The following is a 22,132-nucleotide window of genomic DNA, read 5'->3' as shown; positions in this document are numbered from 1 at the left end:
CCTAAGCACTTGAGACAAGCAGCATGCGGATCGCCTGTGGGCATAGGTTTCACACACCTCTCGCATGCCTTAAACGCCTGTGACCAAGGCATGCCGCGGTGCTTGGGGAAACCGCCCCAAAGTAAGCCCAACTAACTACAAACGACTATAACTAATTACAACTAAGAAAAGGGAACCACGAGGTAGGCACTTGCGAATGCAAGAGACTGAGCTGCTCCAAAGAGGGTCACTGGTGGTAAGAAGAAACTGAGCAGGCGGTGGGTCAGCAGGGACCTATATACACCGCCATGAAGGCGCCACTTCAGGGGTCTCCACAGCTGACCCAATGGGTACCGCTAGGGGAAAAACCTTCCGATGATCATGCACACAGCGCACACATGCACCTATTGGAATGCACATAAGCAATCACTCAAAGAAGAATAAATGCTACTCTGCTCTTAACTGGTGTTAGCTAGATATCAACAGTGAGTTCATGAGAATTGTACCTATGTATCTGAGGGCAGCATTGGGCTTAATGAAACACACACATCCCGTTATGGCAAACTAATCTTTAAGTGAATGTTTGTTCTCTATGTGGAAACATCATTGCAAGTACTAGCCAGAACTCAATCCAGTAGCTCTGGGCAGAAAAGAGGTATTTGTTCACAGATTAAAGGATTTACAGGCAATTGGAGTGGGAGGATTAAAACAAAGAATCTATACTATTTTCTATTCTGTAACCCCTCTGTGGGCTGGCATTTTACAAAGCCGTGGTAAAAGCACAATATATATTTTACATCACACATAATCCTAGAGATTAAAACTTCAAAAGGTACTATCATTGACAACTGTTGAGGGGACGCAGGAGTCCACTAATCAATTAGGAAAGACAAGGACTAAAACTCAGCCCTTACTGTTCTAACATATGAAATATCCTGCATTCTTTGAAGTACAATGAAGTCCTTTCCTGATTAAATCTAGGCTGAAAACCATCTTCCTATCAAACACTTCATTATGACTATAGTGGAAGATGTCATATTTTCCAGTCTGCTCTTAAAAGTATGATGCATACATAATAGGATCAGTAACTTATATCTGTTGTCATGACAGTGGGGGACATGGAAACTTTATAGAAAAAAATCATGTCTGGAGCATTCTCCATAGAGAATTATAGTATGCCCTCATTTCTAGCTCATATTTAAAATTATCCTTGTGTAAGGAATTAAAACTATAAGTTAGCCTATGCATCACAAAAGAAAGGGTGATAAAGCTTTAATCAAACTTCTGCAAAACTAAAATTATCTTCAAGGTGGGTAGGGCCCCTAGTATGATTTAAACATAGCTCAGTTGTGCAGGGCAAATAGGATAAAAATCTATTAATAAACATGCTTCAGCCTTGGAGAGATGTAGGTCTGTAGTGTTACTGAGGAACACATTTAAAGGTGGCTTGGTAAATATACTTATGCTAATATAAGCTCTTTATTATTTGAATAAGTCTATAATGAGTCTTTTTCCAAAAGAGAGAAAAATCTGGCTCTGCATACCTCTTGATGCCTTCTTTCTCCACAGTAGGTATCAACAGAGTGACTGAATTATTTGGTCTAAAACAAGAATTGTCCAATCTGTGTATAATCCTACCCTGCAAAACTGGCACAATCAAAAAGCTCCTAAATATAAAACATCCTACCACACAATCCTACAACACCTAGTGTAGGGCTCACTTAATTTCAGCCTGCAAACGAAAATACATTTTGGTCCATAAAGGGATTACAGCCCTGAAAGACTGTTTCCTTAATATATGTCCTTCAATCAGTCGCAGCCACAACAGGATATTGAAACAATAATTTTACATGGAACAAAGACTACAATACAACCAATGCTAGATCCAGCTCTCTTCCATAATTACATGCAACAGCTGTAGAGAAACATCTTCATTTATAAACAATCAAGCATTTTACATGAGCCTACTGAATACTGACTATGAATGAAAAATATCCTCTGGCACAAGTTTGGAACAGATCTATCAGATGCTTACTCGCCTAAAGCCATTTCTACCATTCCTGAAATGTCAATTTGCAATAGTTGAACAAATGCAGTTTTAAATTACTCAGACTATTGTTTCTCTGCAACTGAAAATAAATAGGTCAGAATTACTATTTAACTTTACAAAATGATACATACGGTAATTCTCCATCACAATTTTTAGATTAATCATCTAAATATAAAATCATCTAATCATCTAAATATAAAAACTGTCTGAATCTGGGATAACCTCTACAGATTTACACTGACTTGGGGTCCTAGTTTTACACCCATTGTAGTTAGTGGAAGTCTTTCCACTGATTACAGTGGGTTTAAGATTGGACAACGTCCCTTCACATGTGAATGTATAACAGAACATTGTATGTAATGAGTTAATTATTTTGGGGCTATTTACCTTTCCTTCTTGATTCTTAAATATCTCTACAATGAAGGAAGAAAATAAGTACTTGTGGCACCTTAGAGACTAACAAATTTATTTGAGCATAAGCTTTCGTGAGTTACAGCTCACTTCATTGAAAGCTTATGCTCAAATAAATTTGTTAGTCTCTAAAGTGCCACAAGTCCTCCTTTTCTTTTTGCGGATACAGACTAACACGGCTGCTACTCTGAAATCTACAGTGACCTTTATATTTAAGTTGCCTAACATTTTCCATTATAAAAGGTTCTTGCATCCTTTCTGCTACAAAAAGTTCTTGAACCTCATTTTTTGCTGCCGGCCTTTGAAATTGGCTTGGAGAAAACCCCTTAGGTTAGAGAAATGCATTTTCTTTGGCCATAAAATTCCATTCAGATCTAGCGGAGATATAAACTGTTAAAAATAATTACTTCTGTATAACTTGTGTTCTTCAGAAAAATTTTGGCTGCCAAAGTAATCTTCTAAAGATAAGACAAATGCTGTTCAATTTTTAACTTAAGAGAAAAAAAAGGCAACACAAAGAACATACAATAAAATTATGTTAAAAGAAAGAAAAGGAGTACTTGTGGCACCTTAGAGACTAACAAATTTATTAGAGCATAAGCTTTCGTGAGCTACAGCTCACTTCATTGGATGCATACAGTGGAAAATATAGTGGGGAGATTTTATATGCACAGAGAACATGAAATAATGGGTGTTACCATACACACTGTAACAAGAGTGACCAGGAAAGGTGAGCTATTACCAGCCAGAAGAGTACCCAGAAGTCACCTACTACAGGACAGGCCTAACAAAGAAAATAACAGAACGCCACTGGCCATCACCTTCAGCCCCCAACTAAAACCTCTCCAGCGCATCATCAAGGATCTACAACCTATCCTGAAGGACGACCCATCACTCTCACAGATCTTGGGAGACAGGCCAGTTCTTGCTTACAGACAGCCCCCCAACCTGAAGCAAATACTCACCAGCAACCACACACCACACAACAAAAACACTAACCCAGGAACCTATCCTTGCAACAAAGCCCGTTGCCAACAGTGTCCACATATCTATTCAGGGACACCATAATAAGGCCTAATCACTTCAGCCACACTATCAGAGGCTCGTTCACCTGCACATCTACCAATGTGATATATGCCATCATGTGCCAGCAATGCCCCTCTGCCACATACATCGGCCAAACCGGACAGTCTCTACATAAAAGAATAATTGGACACAAATCAGACGTCAAGAATTGTAACATTCAAAAACCAGTTGGAGAACACTTCAATCCCTTTGGTCACTCGATTACAGACCTAAAAGTGGCAATTCTTCAACAAAAAAACTTCAAAAACAGACTCCAATGAGAGACTGCTGAATTGGAATCAATTTGCAAACTGGATACAATTAACTTAGGCTTGAATAGAGACTGGGAGTGGATGGGTCATTACACAAAGTAAAACCATTTCTCCTTGTTTATTTCCTCTCCTACTGTTCTTGTAAAGTGCTGGAAATGGCCCATCGTGATCATCACTACGAAAGGTCTTCCCTCCCATCCCACCGTCCCCCGCTCTCCTGCTGGTAATAGTTCACCTTTCCTGATCACTCTCGTTACAGTGTGTATGGTAACACCCATTGTTTCATGTTTTCTGTGTATATAAAATCTCCCCACTATATTTTCCACTGAATGCATCCGATGAAATGAGCTGTAGCTCACGAAAGCTTATGCTCTAATAAATTTGTTAGTCTCTAAGGTGCCACAAGTCCTCCTTTTCTTTTTGCGGATCCAGACTAACAAGGCTGCTACTCTGAAACCTGTTAAAAGAAAATTATTTAGATTTCAAAATCCAACACTCAAAAATTAGGAGACAGGATTTATAGTTGCACAAGCAACCTTAATTGTGCCCCCTTGTGCATATGCAGAATGATTTAGTTACACTATCATATACCATTATTTTTATAGGACTCTCTCAGTGCATAGTTTGGAAACATAAAGAGACAGAATTAAGGTTGCAAGGCAACCATAAATATGGGGTTTCTTGATTCAGCAACTTAAATAACTTTCTTTAAAATGTAGTTTTCTTGTATGTAATAAAATATAAACTGTAATTTCTACTAAGCACCAATGGTAATTATATGTATATTTTATTTTAACTTATTTAAATGTGTATGTCATTTTCTTCCAAGATGTGTTTTTATAGATAATTATAATAAAAAGATGACAATAAAAAGTAGTTTTACCTCAAGCACACTGCAAGAGTCAACTATACACATGAGGGGACTACTGTGCTGTAACTGGGTTTCCTGGTTTAGTAGAAATTACAGTGTAAACAAGACGGTAGCAATACGTCTACTTTACCAGTACAGAAGAAACAGGTTAGAGTAAGTGGTAACACATTCCTATGTACCACAAAAAGTCATTATTTTAGGAGCATACGTAAAGTTATTTTTCCTTGCAGCAGTCTTCATCAAAGATACAAAAACAAGTTGGAGATGATATGGTCACTGCATTCATTTAAGAATTGTTGGCTTAAGACTTACCTTTCTTTTTAGCTTTCTCAAGGGTGATGAACTCCGAAGTCCAACACATGGTGAATTAAAATGTAAACATTCACATATTTAATAGTACCATTGAAATAACCAGCACTACATTAAAAACTCTTCAAAAATGCATCTGCAAATGCGCCTAATATAAATTAAAAAAATGAACTAAAAAGGAAATAAATTTAACATTAGGTAATGCTATAAATAATGATAAATGCATTTAGTGTACCTTTGAGTCATAAAAATGCCTTAAAAACAGGTAAGTTTACAGCATATCACCAGTATTTTGCATACCACTGCCATTATTTTTTTTAAACATCAATAAGTCAACATTTGACAATTCAGAATAATTTTTGGCCACTTAACACTTCAATGTAAGGAAGTAAATTGTGTGTACGTATGGAGTCCAGGATGAAGTCCAAGTTTTATTTCTCAATAAAACTTCTTTGATTCCCAACGTTGATAACATGGTTCGCTCTTTTCAATACCTTAAAATTAAGTACATTTTTTAAAACTTGTTTAGATGTCCATTTTGCGAAGGCTCATTCTGCTGAAGGAGTCTCTGGGGGGGGAGGGGGGGGAGGAGGAGAAAAAAAACAAGATAAGCTCACATTTTCCATTCTAAGTTAAAAAGTCCATGCTCTCCATTAAGATGAACAGTGCTTTTCTGTACATGATTTCTATGTTTGCTAACTTGCAAAAATTGACTTGAATGTTTAAAATTAGTTTGCTAATTTGGGTTTGCATGTTGAGAACATTTGAGTGATTTTGTGTTTTATTGACATGAATATTCATAAATATTCAGAGATTATGAAATTCAGAGGGACAGCACAAGCCCTGGGCACCTCTTAAATCCTATGGGAAATTTCACTCACGAAACATATTTCTAAACGTCGTGTGAGAAGATCAAATCTGAAATTCATGTGCATGAGCATTTGTGGCAGAAGGCCTCATAAGATCAGCCAGCCAGGGAACAGAACAGAAACAAAACTATGTGACTTACCTGACCAATTAACAACAAACTACAATAGCTCAAATAAGGAATACTCAGAGAATGGTTCAGGAGCCATCCACAGAGTTGAGAACAAGAAAAATTTTGAATGATGATGAAACTGGAGGAATGGCAATTAGGGATAAAGAGAAGGCTAATTTCCAGAATTGCCAAGCATGCCACTTCTTCAATAAGCAAGGAATGTGTAACAGGAGACACTTAACCACTATCCTGTTCTCGGGATTGTAGATTGAGGCCTGCCATTTGCAAGGGATTGTAGTAGTTTTGGGTGGATGCTTTTTACCCTAAATCCACTCCAGGAACTGCATGCAAATTCCACTTGCTCAATCATAATATGTGCACTTGTTAAAATCAGCTCTCATAACACTAATCGTGTAAATGGCTCCTGACCTGGTTGATAAAATAATTAATGATTGTATGTTAAAACTCATTGCAGAGGAATGGAAATGGTCAGTCTGCTTCAGAAAGGTCTCCCAACATGGACAACATTCACTGGCTTTCTAATGTGAAGCTCTACAATCCATACTGTGCATCTGCTAGGATACTCACCCCAGGGGTTCTTTAGCTACCACTCAGGGGATCATTGGGCTTCACCCTCTGAAATTTTAGGTACAGAACTGACTGGACTTAGAGGAGGAGTGGTCTTGAACCTGCTATGAGGAAGGAGCATCCTAATGGAATGAGGAAAAGGAGGCCATACCAGAAAAATCTGCAAAGGCAAACTGGCCAACCAATACATCCTGAAGTGCAAGACACATGGGGAAGGGGAGGGACCCACCTGCATTTCCTCTTGAAAGATCTATAGTAAGGAAAGTGGTTTTAAACACTCCCATGCCTATGTCCTCTTTATGCCATATCATTCCAGCTGAGTTTTTGTTTTTAAACATTACCCAAGCTAGGGTGAAATAGAGTAAAATTAACATCCACCTGTGGCAAGCGACAGGCAAAACTGCCTTGTATAACTGCGGGATCTTTCTATTTATCAAGGGCTGGAGCGCTTCCTTGAGCCGGTGATAGTTCCTTTCAAGCTCCCGCTGATATTCCTTTTGGTCTGGACCTATCAGGCTTTTGTTTTTGCGTAACGCATCTTCACACCTAGAAAACAAAATTTTGTAAAACTCTGGCAGACAACAGCCTGTTAATTTATTAGTATGAGAGCATTTAATACAGTTCTCCTGGCTTGACACTTAATATCCTCTATCTTGTCTTTTGGGTAATAAGAACTCAGCTTATCTGGTTGGTTTCCTTGGGGAGAGGATAGTGAGTCACATTTCCATTTCCATTTTATTCATAGAGTTGTGATTCATTTTTAAGTTTAATTTGTTCTCTTATAACATTTCTCCTCTGTGAGGAGGAATGGAAAGTTTATCTCCACAGCCATTTTCAGTCCAAGGGGGTTTAAAGATGGATGTTTTCACTGTCAGCCCTAGGAAAAGATTATCAAGCAGCTGACTATTAAATGTTCACTGTGAACGCTAGTATTTTGAACGATGTAAATTAAACAACGTGTCTAAAAAGGAATTGATAATATCAATGGCACTTTATTTCATAATGAATACCCAAGCTGCTTCTGGATCTACTAGCTCAGAAGAGGAGGGCAATATTGTAATTTCAATTATTTTCACCAATTGTTTAAATGCTTGTGAGATTTAGTGCTGGATTGAGACTGCAATTCTCTTTACCAACAAGGAAGGAAAAATATAGCAGCGGCACACGTCCTCAGAGAACTCTGCTAACATGCTTCAAAGCCACTTGGAGAGGATAATTCAGCCTCCCTGCCAAATCAACAGTTTGCCTTTTCTGTTGACACTATCAATAAAGATATTCATTAGTGCCAATTATGGTAGTAGGGTTTTTGAGATGAGGACACCTGTCCATAAGGAACTCAGCCGAGACCACCAATTCATTTCACATACACACCCATGCCTAATGACTTGGGCCACTTGACAGTAGTTCTCAGAGACAGATGGCACCAAGGAAACAGAAAACACATTTTTTAAACAGGCTTGTTCCTCGAACAGAGCAAATGGTGAGTACTGTATCTTTTGCTACATTACAAGTGTATTCTTTTAACAGGCACTGGACACCCCCTTATATTGCTATATCAATTTCTGTTTGATGCACTGAAAGGAGTTTTTGGAAGGAGTTTGAAGCCAACACTCTACCTTTTTGTGAAGTCTTTGAAACAGAGCCGTAGTTTGTTATGGTGTCTGAAGAGCTTTGGATCATTGGGTATTTCAGACAAGAAAACCTGTGCAACTTCTAATGGTCCCTTTAGGAGTAGAAGAGAAAATAGTAAGTTTCTCTGCACTGCCTGTCATATCCATTGGAGAGATTTCTTACAAAAAGGAACTTTCATAAAATGCAACATTCCCTTAGAGCAGCAATCTCAAACTCAAATCATCATGAGGGCCACGTGAGGACTACATTGGCCTGAGGGCCACATCACTGACACCTTTCCATATAAAGATACAAAAGCTCCCCCTCCCGGCCCCGCTCCATCCCTTCCATGAGGCCCCGCCTCTTCCCACCCCTTCCCCGTCCCCATTCCAACCCCTTCCCCAAAGTCTCCACCCCAACTCCACCCCCTCCCTGCCCCTATTCCAACCCCTTCCATGCCTCTTCTCCGCCTCTTCCCCTGAGCGTGTGGCTCCCCACTCCTCCCCCATCCCTCCTGGCAAGCGGTAAGCGCCGCCAAACAGCTGTTTGGCGGTGGGAAGCGCCTGGAGGTAGACAGGGGAGCAGGGACGCGGCACGCTGCGGGGGGTGGGGGGGTGGGGTTGGCGGGTGAGGGGGGGTTGGCAGGCCGCAGCAAATAACTCTGCGGGCCACGTGTTTGAGACCCCTGCCTTAGAGGATGTTTCTTGGTGAATTGTGTCTTCTAAATTCAGAGTAAATCACCAACTATCGTGACAAGTGAAAGCATCTGTTTGCTCAACATAATCTTTAAAGTGTGGGTCTGCTTTTGGAAAGTGACTGTAAAATACATGAGATTCCACATTTATTCTTTCTCAATGGCTTTTAAATCAAATGTGCTCAGTTGTCAAGTAAACAGACATTTAACACTGAAAACTGAACCAGTACAGTAGTTGTTTGCCAGCCCTGCAAAATGAACATAGGGTCTGAAACTCAAGTTATAATTTTTCTGGCTTGTGCATTAGTAACGATTCTGCAGGCAAAAATCTTCCCTCATCTTTTACCTGTGCAATTGTATTACTTTCAATTCCATTGATATTGCAGAAACCAAAATACAATCCAGCTCTCTCACTCTTAGCTTTGGTAGCTGTGCAGGGCTAACCAGAGTGAGAAATAGCAATACTTATTTTTATCAAAAAAGCAAACAGATCATCATTCAGGATACCAACAAGCGGCAGGTCAGCTGACTAAGATGGGCCAGTTTCACATACTCACTGTATTGATCATAACCACACTTTCAACGATTGCCGCTCAAATCCTAAAATCGGTGATAGTAACTAGTCCAGAATCAACATAAAATTAATCTTGCATATGTGGTTTGGGCTGTAATCTTACGGCAGAGGAAAGGACATTCACCAAATCCATCATTTAGAGTGAGGTACTGTAACCTATTATTTACCACCTCACAGAAACATACAAAAAGCTCACTGGGGTTCCATCATTCAATTGTATTTGCCATAACCTAGAGCATTTGGACAGGAGAAAAATTTCTCTGGGAGCAGTTGTATTGGAAGTGCCCCCATTCTATGGTATGCTTGGTTTTAATTCAGGGCACTGCAACTATTTTCTACCCATAGTTGACTTTCTGTTGCTGAGGTTCTTGAGTGCTGTGTTCCCTCAACGACAGAGAGAGTAAAATCTTTTTGTAACCTCTCTGGATTTTCACTTCTCCCCTGCTAGACTATCCCTAATGCTAAAGGTGTCCAGTCTTTGCAACGCAAAGGGCTACAGTGGCAATTTGCCAGGATCACAATGCTGCCTCTCATTTGTAGGGTGACAACAATTTTAAAAACCAAACTATAATTACTATTTACAGAGAACGAACAATATGCTCAGTTTTGTGCAAAACACAAAGGAAGGTACCAAACCATCACAGTAGCCACTTTCACTTAGGACCTTGATAGATGAAGAGAAATTGTATGTTGTTTACATTCCCCAGCAATAAAAACCTTCAGTTGATCTGCTCTGTCCACTTCCTGCAGAGACCAAGCTTCTGGCTGCTTGATATTTTCATTGGTACTTTAATTGTGCTACTAGCTGTCAAGTATGTTTCTAAAGTGACTGCACATTTTTAAAATTAAACAAAACAAATCCAGACGAAAGCGGTTTCTACTGACACAACTTTAAGCCTCCACCATGCTTGAACACCCAACTGAGTGATATGCAATATCCGAGTGTTTAAAGCACAATAAAGTGATTCTCACCTGATTTACCGTTGTACCTACTGAACCTTGCAGCACCATCTGGAGCATCTTTGGGTCTGCTGGATCTTGATGAGTTGCAAAAGCTAATTCCTGTGTTTTTTTCTGCATGTCCTCTATGGCAACTTCGATGGGTGTCAAAATTATCTGCAGAGGCAAACATTAGCCAGAAATCCGTGGACTGTATTTTTTTTTTTTTATCATGGCCAAGATTTTCAAAAAGAGGCACCTAAAACTAGGCTCCTAGGGTGGGATTTTCAAAAAGCACCTATGTGACTTGGGAGCCTAAATCCCATTAGAAGTTAATAGGACTGGTGCTCTGAAGTCACTTTGGTGCTGTTGAAAATCCCATCTCTAAATAAGGGTCCTAAATAAGTGACCGGATTTTCAGAAGTGTTTCTGTGGCTGGATGCTCAGAGCTTTTAAAAATTAGGTCCCTTGTGCCTGTTGCACCACATTGTGTTCAATCAACCCACATGCAAGAAATTGCAGGATTACAGCCTTATTCAGGTACCTAATTATGCATTTAGGACCCTGGCTGTAGGTTCCTGTAGTGGAAAATCTTGTCTTAAATTATGTTGGGGACAATTCTTTCTATTAATGGCAGGCTTCTGAAATAAGTGAGGGAGGGACCCAGTGTAATTGCAGAGGTGGAGCACATGTTCCTTGAGCAAAATGGCAGAGATATACATGGCAGACTCAAAGCTTGTCTACATACACAGACTTGTACAAATTCAACTTCAGGGATGATTTTAAACCAGTTCAAATGGCTATGTGGACACACTTACTTTGGTTTAAAACAGCCTCATTTTGGTTTAGTTTAAATTGATTACTTAAATAAACAAAATAAGCTAAAATAATGAGTGTTTCACCGAGGAGTTTCCACTGGTTTAAGTTTGTGTATAGAAATGGCCTCAGATAGACTAAGGTCTGAAATACTCACAAGGAACAGAAACAGCTGAGTCTGGCCTCCTCAACGGAATGATGTAACCACAACTGTTAAACTTGTAGGAACTGGCTTTGTCATTCGGGATGACACCACAAAGCCTCTGGCTTTGAAGGACAGCCCCTCCTTCTTTATTTGATTCAATACATGCAGCTGTGCTTTCTGGAGCACACAAATGCCCATGATGCAGATGAACCGCTAGTGAAAATGAGTCAATCTGCCATCCAACAGGCTAAAGTTTCATTCTTTATCCCCTGCAAATTGTTCCAATAAGAACCTCTTTGTAATGTTTTAATAAAGCAGATAACTAACCATTACCCATCTTTGCCTGTGGCAGCCTGGCCTGCTTTACAGAGCTCACTGTGCACAAGTCTCAGCAATGCAGGAAGAAAAGGAGGACTTGTGGCACCTTAGAGACTAACCAATTTATTTGAGCATGAGCTTTCGTGAGCTACAGCGCACTTCATCGGATGCAATGCAGGAGAGGCTGATAAGCTTATTTCCACATAGTGTATTAGACTTTTTGTTGTGGCAGTACAATGCATCCCTGCCCCCCCCCAACGCCACTGTTTGGGATTCACAATATACCTAATACACAGGTCTCACCTCTTCTTTGTGACTAACATTTATTCTAGTTTTAATGTAAGGGAAAGCATGGGAGGTCGTCAAGATTGTCTTCCGCTTGAACTGTTCATGCAGCTCCCCGTGAGCACGTCCGTCCAGGGTGAAGGGCGTGCAGTACATGAAACGCCGCAGGTTGTAGTTTTTGTCAAAATAGGTTATCCTGTCCTTCATCTCGTATGTGTCAAAGTAGGGCTCCACATAGGTTATTTGAATGTAGGCCTGGAATAGGGAAAACAAGTTTTCAGATAACAAAACACAATGCAGAGGGAAGCAAGGAGATAAATTCTGCTTCCCTCCATTTAGCTGCACAATAACCAGCCTCACCTTTAAGAAACAGGACTATTTTTTACTCTCCACTTTTTGGGGTACCTCCTGTAGACCTAACTCACTTTTTACTCTGTCCTTACTCAAACAAAGCTCCCATTGGCTTCTGTGAGAACTGGGCATGCTCAGTAGCTTGTGGGGAGGGGGAAATGCAGCCCCCCTCCACCCCATGTGTTGGTCTCCTTATCTGTGCTCATCTGCAACACTATTCCCGACTTCCCTATGGCATCTCTCTGCTGGTCCAGGGCCCTGGAGGAAGGAATGGGCAACCCAGGTGCTCGAAGATGTGGGCAAGGAATATTGCACCACCCCTTGTACACAGCAGAGATGATGAAGAACAGATAATGCAGCATGAAGCTGCATTATCTTTTTCACTGAGCTCTCTCTGCAGTGGGGATTTCAGAAAGCCCTGACTTCCCACTGATTGCCCCAGAATCCACAGGGCCATGGCACATGTCCTGCAGCCTATTCTGCATTCTTCTGCGGGAACAGTGGTGTGGGTGGAATCTCCACATGGGGATCCTCACGGGTTTGCCATCTGTCAGCCCTCTCCAAGGAATTTAATTGCAGAAGAGGCTGTATCCAGCCCAGAATTTTGCCCTTTGTGTTTTAAGTACTTAGAAATGGCTTAAACTTGACAGTTGTGCTTTGCATTCTTACCTTGTTAGGATCTAGTTTGCATTTGTCTACAGGGTTAGAGTCCTTAATCACTTCAACCACGTCTTCACCAAATCGCTCGCCGTAAAATCCCTGAAATGGAGAACACTGCGTTGAAAAACAAACACCTATCTCTGTAATCACAGCCAGAGGATTGGGGCGATCAGGCCAAATTCAGCACAGGTGCAACTCCAATGCCTTCAGTGCAAGCTGGGCCTGGGCTGAATTTGATCTGCTGAACTGGGAGAATTAATCAGTTCAGTTCTAGAGGTTACAGCACAAAACCTGGAAGCCAGGATGGGTCTGTATCCTTCCAATCTCAGATACGGACAAATCATCTGGACTCCTTGTGAGTCTGTCACAGGCTGAACAGTGGGCACAACACAGGATCTTTTTGAAAAGCAGATGGAGCAACAGAACTGGCATTTGCTGGTTTGAATAAATTACATGTGCGGTGGGGGAATCTGAATATCCAGATTCTAACCTCAGTTACACAATTTTAAATTTGGAGCAGCTCCATTAATTTCAACTGAGTGATATCATCAGGGTAACTGAGATAAGAATCTGGCCCTATACTTGCCTCCATTTGATCAGGAAAGGTACGTTGATAAGTGAAACAAACTTTATAGGCTACAATTTCCCGTGATTTTACGTGCCTCATTTTTTGGGGCACCGAACCTGAAACACCAAAAGGGGCCTGATTTTATTTGGGGAGAGGCAGACGTAGGGAAGGGAGGCTCATCTCTTCCTGAAAACCCGTTTACATTTGTCCATAGGGTTATATGTTGTCTCGAGTTTTTCCAGAGCGAAGATTACCACTTTTATACAAACTGCTCTGATTCAATCTCCAAAAGCATTTCTTGAGGACATGGAAGAAATCCTAACAAGCCAAACTAATATCTCCTTTATGCAGTCTCACTAAGGGGAAAAAGATAAACACCATCTGGTTTTGGTGGAGCAATGAAACAGAAGGGCTGCATGGGGCAGTCAGCTGAGATCCCGGAATGAAATATTAAGAGAAAGGGGGAAATGTTAACGCAGAAAAAGAAAAAATTTGAGAAGGATTGAGAGGAATGACTGCAATAACCATATTAGTGAAGATCAGCTGCACTGACAGATTAATACTCAGTACAATACACCAAGAACATGGAAGTGATGTAGCAAGTCTTGGCCTCTAGCTACAGTAAGTCAAATTATTTATTGTTTCTGAGGGGAAACGCAGGGAGGCCATGCGGGTCCCTCTCAGCACAGAGTGGGGTCAGTGGTTGGAGGGAGATGTGATGGGGGCGTTGCATGCTAGGACCATTCTTAGCAGCTGAGTCACTGAGCAGGGCTCAGGGAGGGCTGGGGTAACTTAGAGCAGCTTACGTTATGCAGGAGGCTGTTTTGGTCCCTGGAGCAGCCCAGAATCAGGCTCCAAGAGGCACAATACAAAATCTCACCCACTGCCTTTGCCTAGTGATTGTTGTTTCAGCCACTACCTACGTTTTATGATAACAATCCAGCTTTCAAGGCTTGAGCAGCTCAATTGCAATTTCCAGAGGGAATTTACAGAGGTCTGCACAACAATCTCACCTCTAGTCTATGGGAAATTTCGGCTAGCTTTGTTATCGCAGGCTCCTTGTACACAAATTCTTGTTCATCCAAGTCTCCAAATTTAGTCCCGTAAAAACCAACCCGGAAGTATGTACCAAACATCCGCTTTCCATCCTACGTTTGGAGAGACAAAAGGCACTTCAGTATAAAGACTCATTCACATATGTTGTAAACTTGAGTGTTTGTAAATTTGCTCCTGACTTTGAACTGCCGTTTGCTATGGGGGGGTGGGGGATGGGATAGAAGTACCTGGGCTAATCAACAAACACCACACTGAAGGTAAACTCAAAACTAGTATGAAATCGACGTTATTGGAGATAATTAATAGCCTGATCCTGCAATGAGTTCCCTCCTGGGAGGACCCCTATTGATTCAGGAGCACAGCCATCTCTCAGGCAGAACTCACTGCAAGATCCTGACCCCGCCCTGAACTCAGTGAAGCTCTGCAGATGTACATCAGCTGATTAGCTGGCCCTAGGTTTAAGGCTAGGTCAAATCAAGCTACGGTCCTTATCCTGCAATTTGTAGTGAACAAGCAAGCGGACTGTTGCGTGTCTACACAGCCCCATTAAAGTCTGAGCGGCTCCATGTCAGAGCCATCTGTTCATGCACAACTAACTGCAGGATCAGGGCCTAAGTCAAGATCCACTTATTCTGTGATTTAAAAATAATCCAAAATTTAAAAGGTGTTTTATTTATTTTTTAAACAGTGCACTTTCATTCTCCTAGGGTAAACTATAGGGCCAAAGTCACTCTGAGTGGAAGCTGTTGCAATTCCATTGGCTTCCAGGCACTTGCTCCCATTTAAGCCAGTGGTGAATCTGGCCCACAGAATGTAACAGCCATGACAGTTAAACTGAAACACACAGGGTTTTTGTCGGAAAAGTCACATTTTAAAAAAGCGAGATTGAAAGATCGGAAGAAACATATTTAAAAAAAATAAATCACACCTCTGATTTTGTTAAGGATCAAAACAACTCATCACGCTGCATGCAGAAACTAGACGTGCTTTTTAGAACATGTTCACCTTTACTCTCATGGGAAAGTGTGAGGCAGAACAGAACGCATTCTCTCTCCCAGTCTTAGTGTTTGGGTGTCAAATGGCACCTCTACATGTCCAGCCCAGAGGGTGGGATTTGTATTCACTATTTTGCGGTGGGGCAATGCCGCAAGGCATTTTTGGCGACATTTGACTACTTTTTGGGTTAGGTGCAGAACAATTTCTGCTGTAAGTTGATCTTTTGTGGTAGTGGTGAAAACAGTCTGGATGGCAGGAAGGATACAAAACTGATAAGATAAAAAGAATCTGATTCATGAAAAGTGAGCAGTCAGAGGAAAGCATTCAGATATCTGATGGGAGTTCTCCTTACTGCTTTTAAATAATAAAATTGTAGTTTAGGTACATTTCCCTCATTTCAATGACTGTATTTCTTTGTAATGAAAACACATAATTGCTTGAGAGCCACATGATCCCCTCGGCCTTGGTGGTGGAGAGAACAAAAAGCAGGCAAACTAGGAGGGGTGGATATGCCATTCGCACAGCACCAACTCCCCCAGCCCAACTGAACGCCACTAGAGTTGTGGCTGCTGAGCCCTTCAGTGCAGGGAGCTGCAGCACGTGGAAAGCTCAGGTCCCTATGCTCATCACAGGAAGTGGTCTTACTGGTTCCTTGTTCAGCAGAGGTGCCTTTTCCCTGGACAGGGCAGCCAGCTGGGCTGCCTGCATCCCTAGCTCCCTGCATCTGGTGTGCCCACAAGGCTGTGTACAGCAGAGAGCCCCCAGACAGCAGGAGCTTTGTCTATTTCCATGTTCCCCTAGGCCACAAGAACAGGATTTTTCCATACTCCCCTTGATTACCAGAACAGAGTAGAAAGGAAGAGCTGGAAGATGCTGGAGGTGCCCATGGCTGGAAAAAAAAAAAAGCCTCTGATTTGTTTTTGATGGGTCACATGCTGGCCTTGTTACAGGGAAGTGAAAAGAGAAAAACATTCAGGCCCCACTTCAGCAAAGGACAGGATGTAACTTTAAGCCATTGAGGAATCACGCTGGGCCCGGCTTCACACGTGTTCAATGCTCTGCTGGATCAGTGCCCTAATGGATTACAGTATTTTAATCAAAGTATTGGATGCTACATTTGGGGACTATCAATCATGACTACATCCACATCTCTCAGCTACCCCTTATTTCAGCCCCATACCTCCTCCCATCCCACTCAGCCTTGGTGTCCCTTACTCTAACTTTTCAGACGGACCCATGAAACCCAGACAATGGACAATGTTATCTATGCTAAAGAAAACACCTCATCATTTCCAGCTCACTGTGCTATTTGTTTTCTTCCTTCCATCATCTGAATAGCAATGCTTGCATGTACATGGCACCTTTCACCAGAGGATCTCAAAGCACTTTACAAAGAATTATTTCCATTATGCAGATGGGGAACTGAAACACAGAGCTATTCAGTATCTCCCCCAATGTTACGCGGAGCCTAACCCTGTACTACCTACATGTCAATGGGAATTTTGCCATTGGCTGATAAGCAGAGGATCAGGCCCACAGCGAGTAAGGAACACACTTCAGGTCTCTTAATTCCTAGTGCTCTTCCCTGTTCACTAGGCCATGCTGCCTTCCTTTTTGGGTCTTTGTCCCATGCTACAGGCCTGATCCTGTTCTCATGGAAATAAGTGGGATTCTTGCTATGGATTTGCACTGGTAGGATTGGGTCACGTGTCTCTTCTATCTGGGCCTAGTCAAGTTGAGAGGAAAGCCCTGCATCCTTTAGCCTTAATGGTACAAAGCAATATTCCAAATACGTTTTTAAAAGTTACTACAAGTCTCCACCGATGGCAATTCCAACGAGCACCTCCTGAAAGTCACTGGGCACCCAGGGTAACAACTGAGCTCAGTGGGAGTGGAGGGCGCTTCCCACTTTCCAAGAAGTGCTCAGTATCACTACTGTGCAGGATTGGTCCCTGTGTTTCTGATCGTCTAAAATGCTGAGCACCGCCGATGAGGTGCACAGTGCCCTTAGCTCCAACTGCGCTCAGTTCCCCACAAATTCATCTCTAAAACTAGCTGAATTCAGTCAGCACGAAGGGGTTTGGGCTTGATACAAAGGGATATTGGCTTCATCAGTGCAATATATTATTTTAAAAAAAATATAAAACTACCAAAGCAATGGTTGCTTAAAATAAAATGTGAAAGTCCTTTCAGGATGCATGTCTATGCACCCACCTCGCAACAGGAAAAAATCAAAACCCACGGATTTTTCAAAATCCAGGGCTCAACCACCTGCATGCTACTCCCTCTGAGCGGCTGTCCCAGCAGGAAAGGAGACAAAAATGGCTTTCAGCCACCTCTGTGATCTCCTGATCTTGGGGCTGGTCCCTAGCACAAGTTGGAGCAGCCTTCAGGCTGCTCTATTGTGTGCAAGTTCCCAACAGCCTCCTGGGTCACAGCAAGGGATCAGAGGGATCTAGGGGTATCCTGGCCATACCCTTATTCCCCAAACCATGCCGCTTCCCTACACCAGCCAAGGATTCCCCTAAGATAGAAGCAATTCTCACATGGCCAGCTTTTCCTGCTTTAGGGCTGCTTTGGGTTGTTGGAGTGGAGCCAATAAGCCTTAATCTCGGGGGAAATGGTGGCTAATGATTTCAGTGGCATGACGCACTAAGCCAAGTAATAAGTGCTCGCAGGATCGGGCCCTTAGATTGTAAAGTCTTGGGACATGGACATTGTCACAGATACTTTGTTAAGCACTAGGCACATTTATGTTGCTATGCAAATATCCAGAAGTAGGAAAAGAAAATGTTGACCGTTCATCATTGCAAAATAGTGAAGCTTTATTGGGGAAATTTACTAAACCCGCATAAACCCAGCGTGATCAGGTTGTGTGTGTGCACATGTACAGGTACATACATATGGACAGGGCAGGGACGGCAAAGGCAAAATCCATCTCCCCAGTCTGGAGCCAGGGTGGGGGCTTAGTACAGCCTCGCAACACATGCCAACATCCTTCACCATCAGAAAGTCCATTTACAGCGGCTTTTTGTGACAACGAACAGTGTTTTAAGCCAGAAACCAAGTCACTTAAGATGAATCTCTGACTCTTGAAAATGATCCAAGCGAGACAATATGAACAGCAGGTGTGAGCCCTGCCGCGTGACTATGGCTGGCAGCGTTGGTTAGCACATTAGCCTTTCACCTCTGGAGTCCTGGATTGCAGCTCCCTCTTAGTCCAAATCAAAAACCTGCCCTGCGACGTGACATCTGTGTTTAAGACTCAGGACCTGAACAGCAGGGATGTTACAGGTCAGAACTGAGGAGTGCGGGCGGAGCTTTCATGGCACCTTGCTGCAGGATGTGAGAGTTTCACTCCTGGGCTCCATGGGCTTTGGTTTACACAAGCCACTCTGCTGCACTGGGGTTTCAACAAAGACAGTCACACAGTTCCGTAGTGTGCTTCCAAACGGAGTGAGCCAGTGTCAATGCCAGCCCATGGTGGGCCCTAAGGAGGAATATCCCCCCCTCCTCACAACACATACTAGTAATTAAGAGGGGGGGCTCTTGAGCTGTTCGGGGACCTAAGCAATTCCTTTGTCTGCTTATGCCTAGCGCCGGCTCTGGATTGAGCCCATCTACATAAGCAAAACAATCATTTTCAGACACTATTTTGTGCTAAAAAGATCCTCTGGTGGGGGTGGTTTGCCTATGTGGACATATTGTTATTCTCCCTTCCATAAACGCCCACTTCAGGCACAAGCTACATCATTAAAATGTCTTAAATGAGTGAGCGTTTCAGTAACATTTAGCCTCTGGGCAGCAGGGGCAGGATTTCTTTGAGGGTTAAATAACACGGTAGGAGTGCTAATGGCACAAGCCCTGGATCCATGTACGTGAACCCTGTAGCCGAGCTGCCCAGCATGCTAAAGCACCAACTTCATCCTCCTTAAGCACCATAAAAAAGCAGGTTTCCCTGATACAAAAACAATGAAATATCTCCTGAAAGCCTCCTTTCGTCTGCTGTTCCCTCAGCTTTAACCACTGGTGATCTCTACTGTGCTGCCAAGTATGCCGCTTAAAATGCATTTTTAAAGCCATTTTTAGCGTTGGGAGGTCAGCCTTGCTAAGTGGGCACAAGATCACTGACAAACAAAGGAAACAGAGCAAAGGAGAAGGAAACACTTTAACGTTTATTTGAGTTTTCAAAGGAGCATAGGGAGTTAGGTGCCCAAATCCCACTGAATTTCAGCCTTAATGTCTATGTCCCTGTTCTCATCAATGAAATGCACAGCTGCCAGGCTTTGTGCAGTTCTGTGTATGACATGACATGCAAATTATTTGCAAATATGCAGATAAGCTCATTAAATGTGCATATTTGCAACTACCTTGTATATGATTATAAAACTTTGGTTTAAAGTCAATATACCTCTACCCCAAGCACTGTTGGAGTGCTGACAGGTGTCTGGGAAATAGGTGGGTGATATCTAGGTGGAGGTGGCTGGGAGAAGCTTTGGGGTAGTTAAGGAAGGCTGGGTTTGGTGGGAAGGCCAGCGGGGGGGGCGGGGGTGTTAGGGTAGCTGAAAAGCTTGAGGTAGAAGCTGGGGGCAGCTATGTTTGTGGGGTGCCTTTTGACGGAGGGACGTTGTGGAAAAGATGAGGGCAGCTGGCTGGGGTAGAAGTTAGAATCTGCCAGAGGTGGGCTGGTTGGTTACCAGGTTTGGGGGAGATCTGGGACCAGTACTGAGTCCCCTTCCCCTCAGTGCCACTTACTACTTCCTACCACCACCACTGCTGCCTCCTGGATGCTCTTTTCCTGCTGAAATCCAGCAGGGGGTACAGCGACCGGGAGCCGGCTTAGCTGCCAGCTGACTATGAACACTCATGCACAACTAATTACCCCTGGTGCAGCCACAAATGAGTATCTGCATGTGCAAACCAGACAGCTGGGTGCACACCAGCTCCATCACTTTGGGCAAATGTTTAGGTGCTATTTTTAGTAACATTAAGCCTCCTGGAATTGGGAAAAGCCCAGTTTCCAGCCTGGCTGGGAAATACCTAAGGGCTTTTGCTTGTGTTAAGCCGGTGTTTGCTTGAGTTACTATAACTAGGAGCCAAGTGAGCCAGTCAGGCAAGGGTTGATTGCTGAGTCAGGGGAGGGGGCGGAAAGAAGCGGGCAAGAGGAGGGGGGCAGGGGTGGAGTGGGGCAGGAAGAGGTGGGACGGGGTGGGGTCTGAGTGGGGTACTAGGAGGTCCGTGAAAATTTTTAAATCAAAATGGGGGTCCTCGGGTTGCTAAAGTTTGAGATCCACTGGGCTAAATAACATAACCTAATCTAAAGGGTCTTGTGTTATGAGCATGTGTTGACTCTAAATTTGCCAGGATTTTCCCATAGAAATTAAATCAATTCCAAAGGCCCTGTAAACATAGTACTGAAAACAAAACAAGTAGTTTCAAAATACTACATTGTTTCTGAAGAGAGCTAAAAATGCAGGTATGAGGGAGAAATTATTAACAAAGCATTTTCTCACCTATTATTTCAAGAAAAGTAATAGGTCTTTGGTAGGAGACGAGAATGAAGGTGAACACTGAGTAGCCATTTCAGAACTGGCAGAGCAGATAACAGCCACCATGATTTATGAAGGGTTCATGATTGTTATTATGCATGGTAAACAGCTTCCAAAATCGCTGGGAATAAAGGTTTAAAGTTATCTCTTGCACACACACCAAAAGCTTTGCCAACTAGATTTAACTGATCAAAGGGCTGAGAAATTAGACACAGCAGGGGGCCATCTATTGACAACAGCGTAGCCTGGGTATAAACGCAGGCAGAACTGGCCCAAAATAGGTATGAGCAAAAATAACTCCTTCATACATGTTAGAGAGGGGAGTTCATAACCCCAAATCTCTCTGTTATGGTGTTTGACATTTTCTTGCTGATTTTAATCCAATGTACAAAGTCTTTAGACAGTCTTGCCAACTCTTGGAGTCTTGTGATTTCAGTAAGAATCTCCACTGGCTTTGTTTTTAAACCCTCACGGTTGCAGTGAAAAGCATGAAAAGGTGAATCCTAACAGCTCAAAAACCAGAAGGTAACTAAAAATATTAAAAACTCATGATTTTTAAGCAACATCTCATGAACGTATTGAGACCTGACTCCTGAACACTTGAGTTGGCAATACTGCTTTCCCTGGATCTGTGAGTTGGCATTGCTCTTTGGTAAAATGAAATTATTGAGGTCTCCACAGAGTAAAAAAAAAAAAGAAAAAATCCACAAAGTAGGAACTTACCACAACAGACAATAGTAAAAGTGGGGAGTAGGGTCAGCAACCAGGGCGATAGAGGAGAAAACAGAAAGTATTTTAATTAGGGAAATTCCAAAAAACAAATAAGCAGCAATTGGCAGCAAATAAATAAATTAAAAAAAAAAAAGAGGTGTGCATCAATTAAAATATTTTTAAAAATAAGGAAAAAGAAAAACATGCAACAAACGTGAAGGCTACGAAGAAAAAGCTCAGCAAAAAGTGGCAACGAAAGTGCACAACAGTAGACGAGAACATAAACCATGGGTGTGTTTTACCATGCAATAAAACAAGACTGAATGATGTTAAAA

General features: G+C 42.3%; 1 protein-coding gene across 5 annotated transcripts in view; it reads right to left on the bottom strand.

Annotated features, from left to right (window-relative positions):
- Positions 1-4,757: 4,757 nt before the first annotated feature.
- Positions 4,758-22,132, bottom strand: part of DOCK7 (dedicator of cytokinesis 7) — a 139,910-nt gene continuing 122,535 nt past the window's right edge. For 3 of the 5 annotated variants that reach the window (XM_048860668.2, XM_075131784.1, XM_048860671.2), the window contains 7 exons: positions 14,499-14,624; positions 12,927-13,016; positions 11,925-12,161; positions 10,376-10,519; positions 8,141-8,247; positions 6,903-7,070; positions 4,758-5,525 (listed from right to left, as the gene is read on the bottom strand). In XM_048860668.2, the coding sequence (XP_048716625.2) occupies positions 5,483-5,525; positions 6,903-7,070; positions 8,141-8,247; positions 10,376-10,519; positions 11,925-12,161; positions 12,927-13,016; positions 14,499-14,624 (915 nt within the window). In that variant the 3' untranslated portion in view covers positions 4,758-5,482. Of the gene's footprint in view, positions 5,526-6,902; positions 7,071-8,140; positions 8,248-10,375; positions 10,520-11,924; positions 12,162-12,926; positions 13,017-14,498; positions 14,634-22,132 lie in introns of all 5 variants that reach the window. The other 2 variants (XM_048860669.2, XM_048860672.2) reach the window with 1 other exon arrangement.

The sequence above is a fragment of the Caretta caretta genome, chromosome 8, assembly GCF_965140235.1.
Source record: "Caretta caretta isolate rCarCar2 chromosome 8, rCarCar1.hap1, whole genome shotgun sequence".
Taxonomy (NCBI): domain Eukaryota; kingdom Metazoa; phylum Chordata; order Testudines; family Cheloniidae; genus Caretta; species Caretta caretta.
Note: the sequence above shows the minus strand (reverse complement) of the source record. Positions and strands in the feature narration are given on the sequence as shown.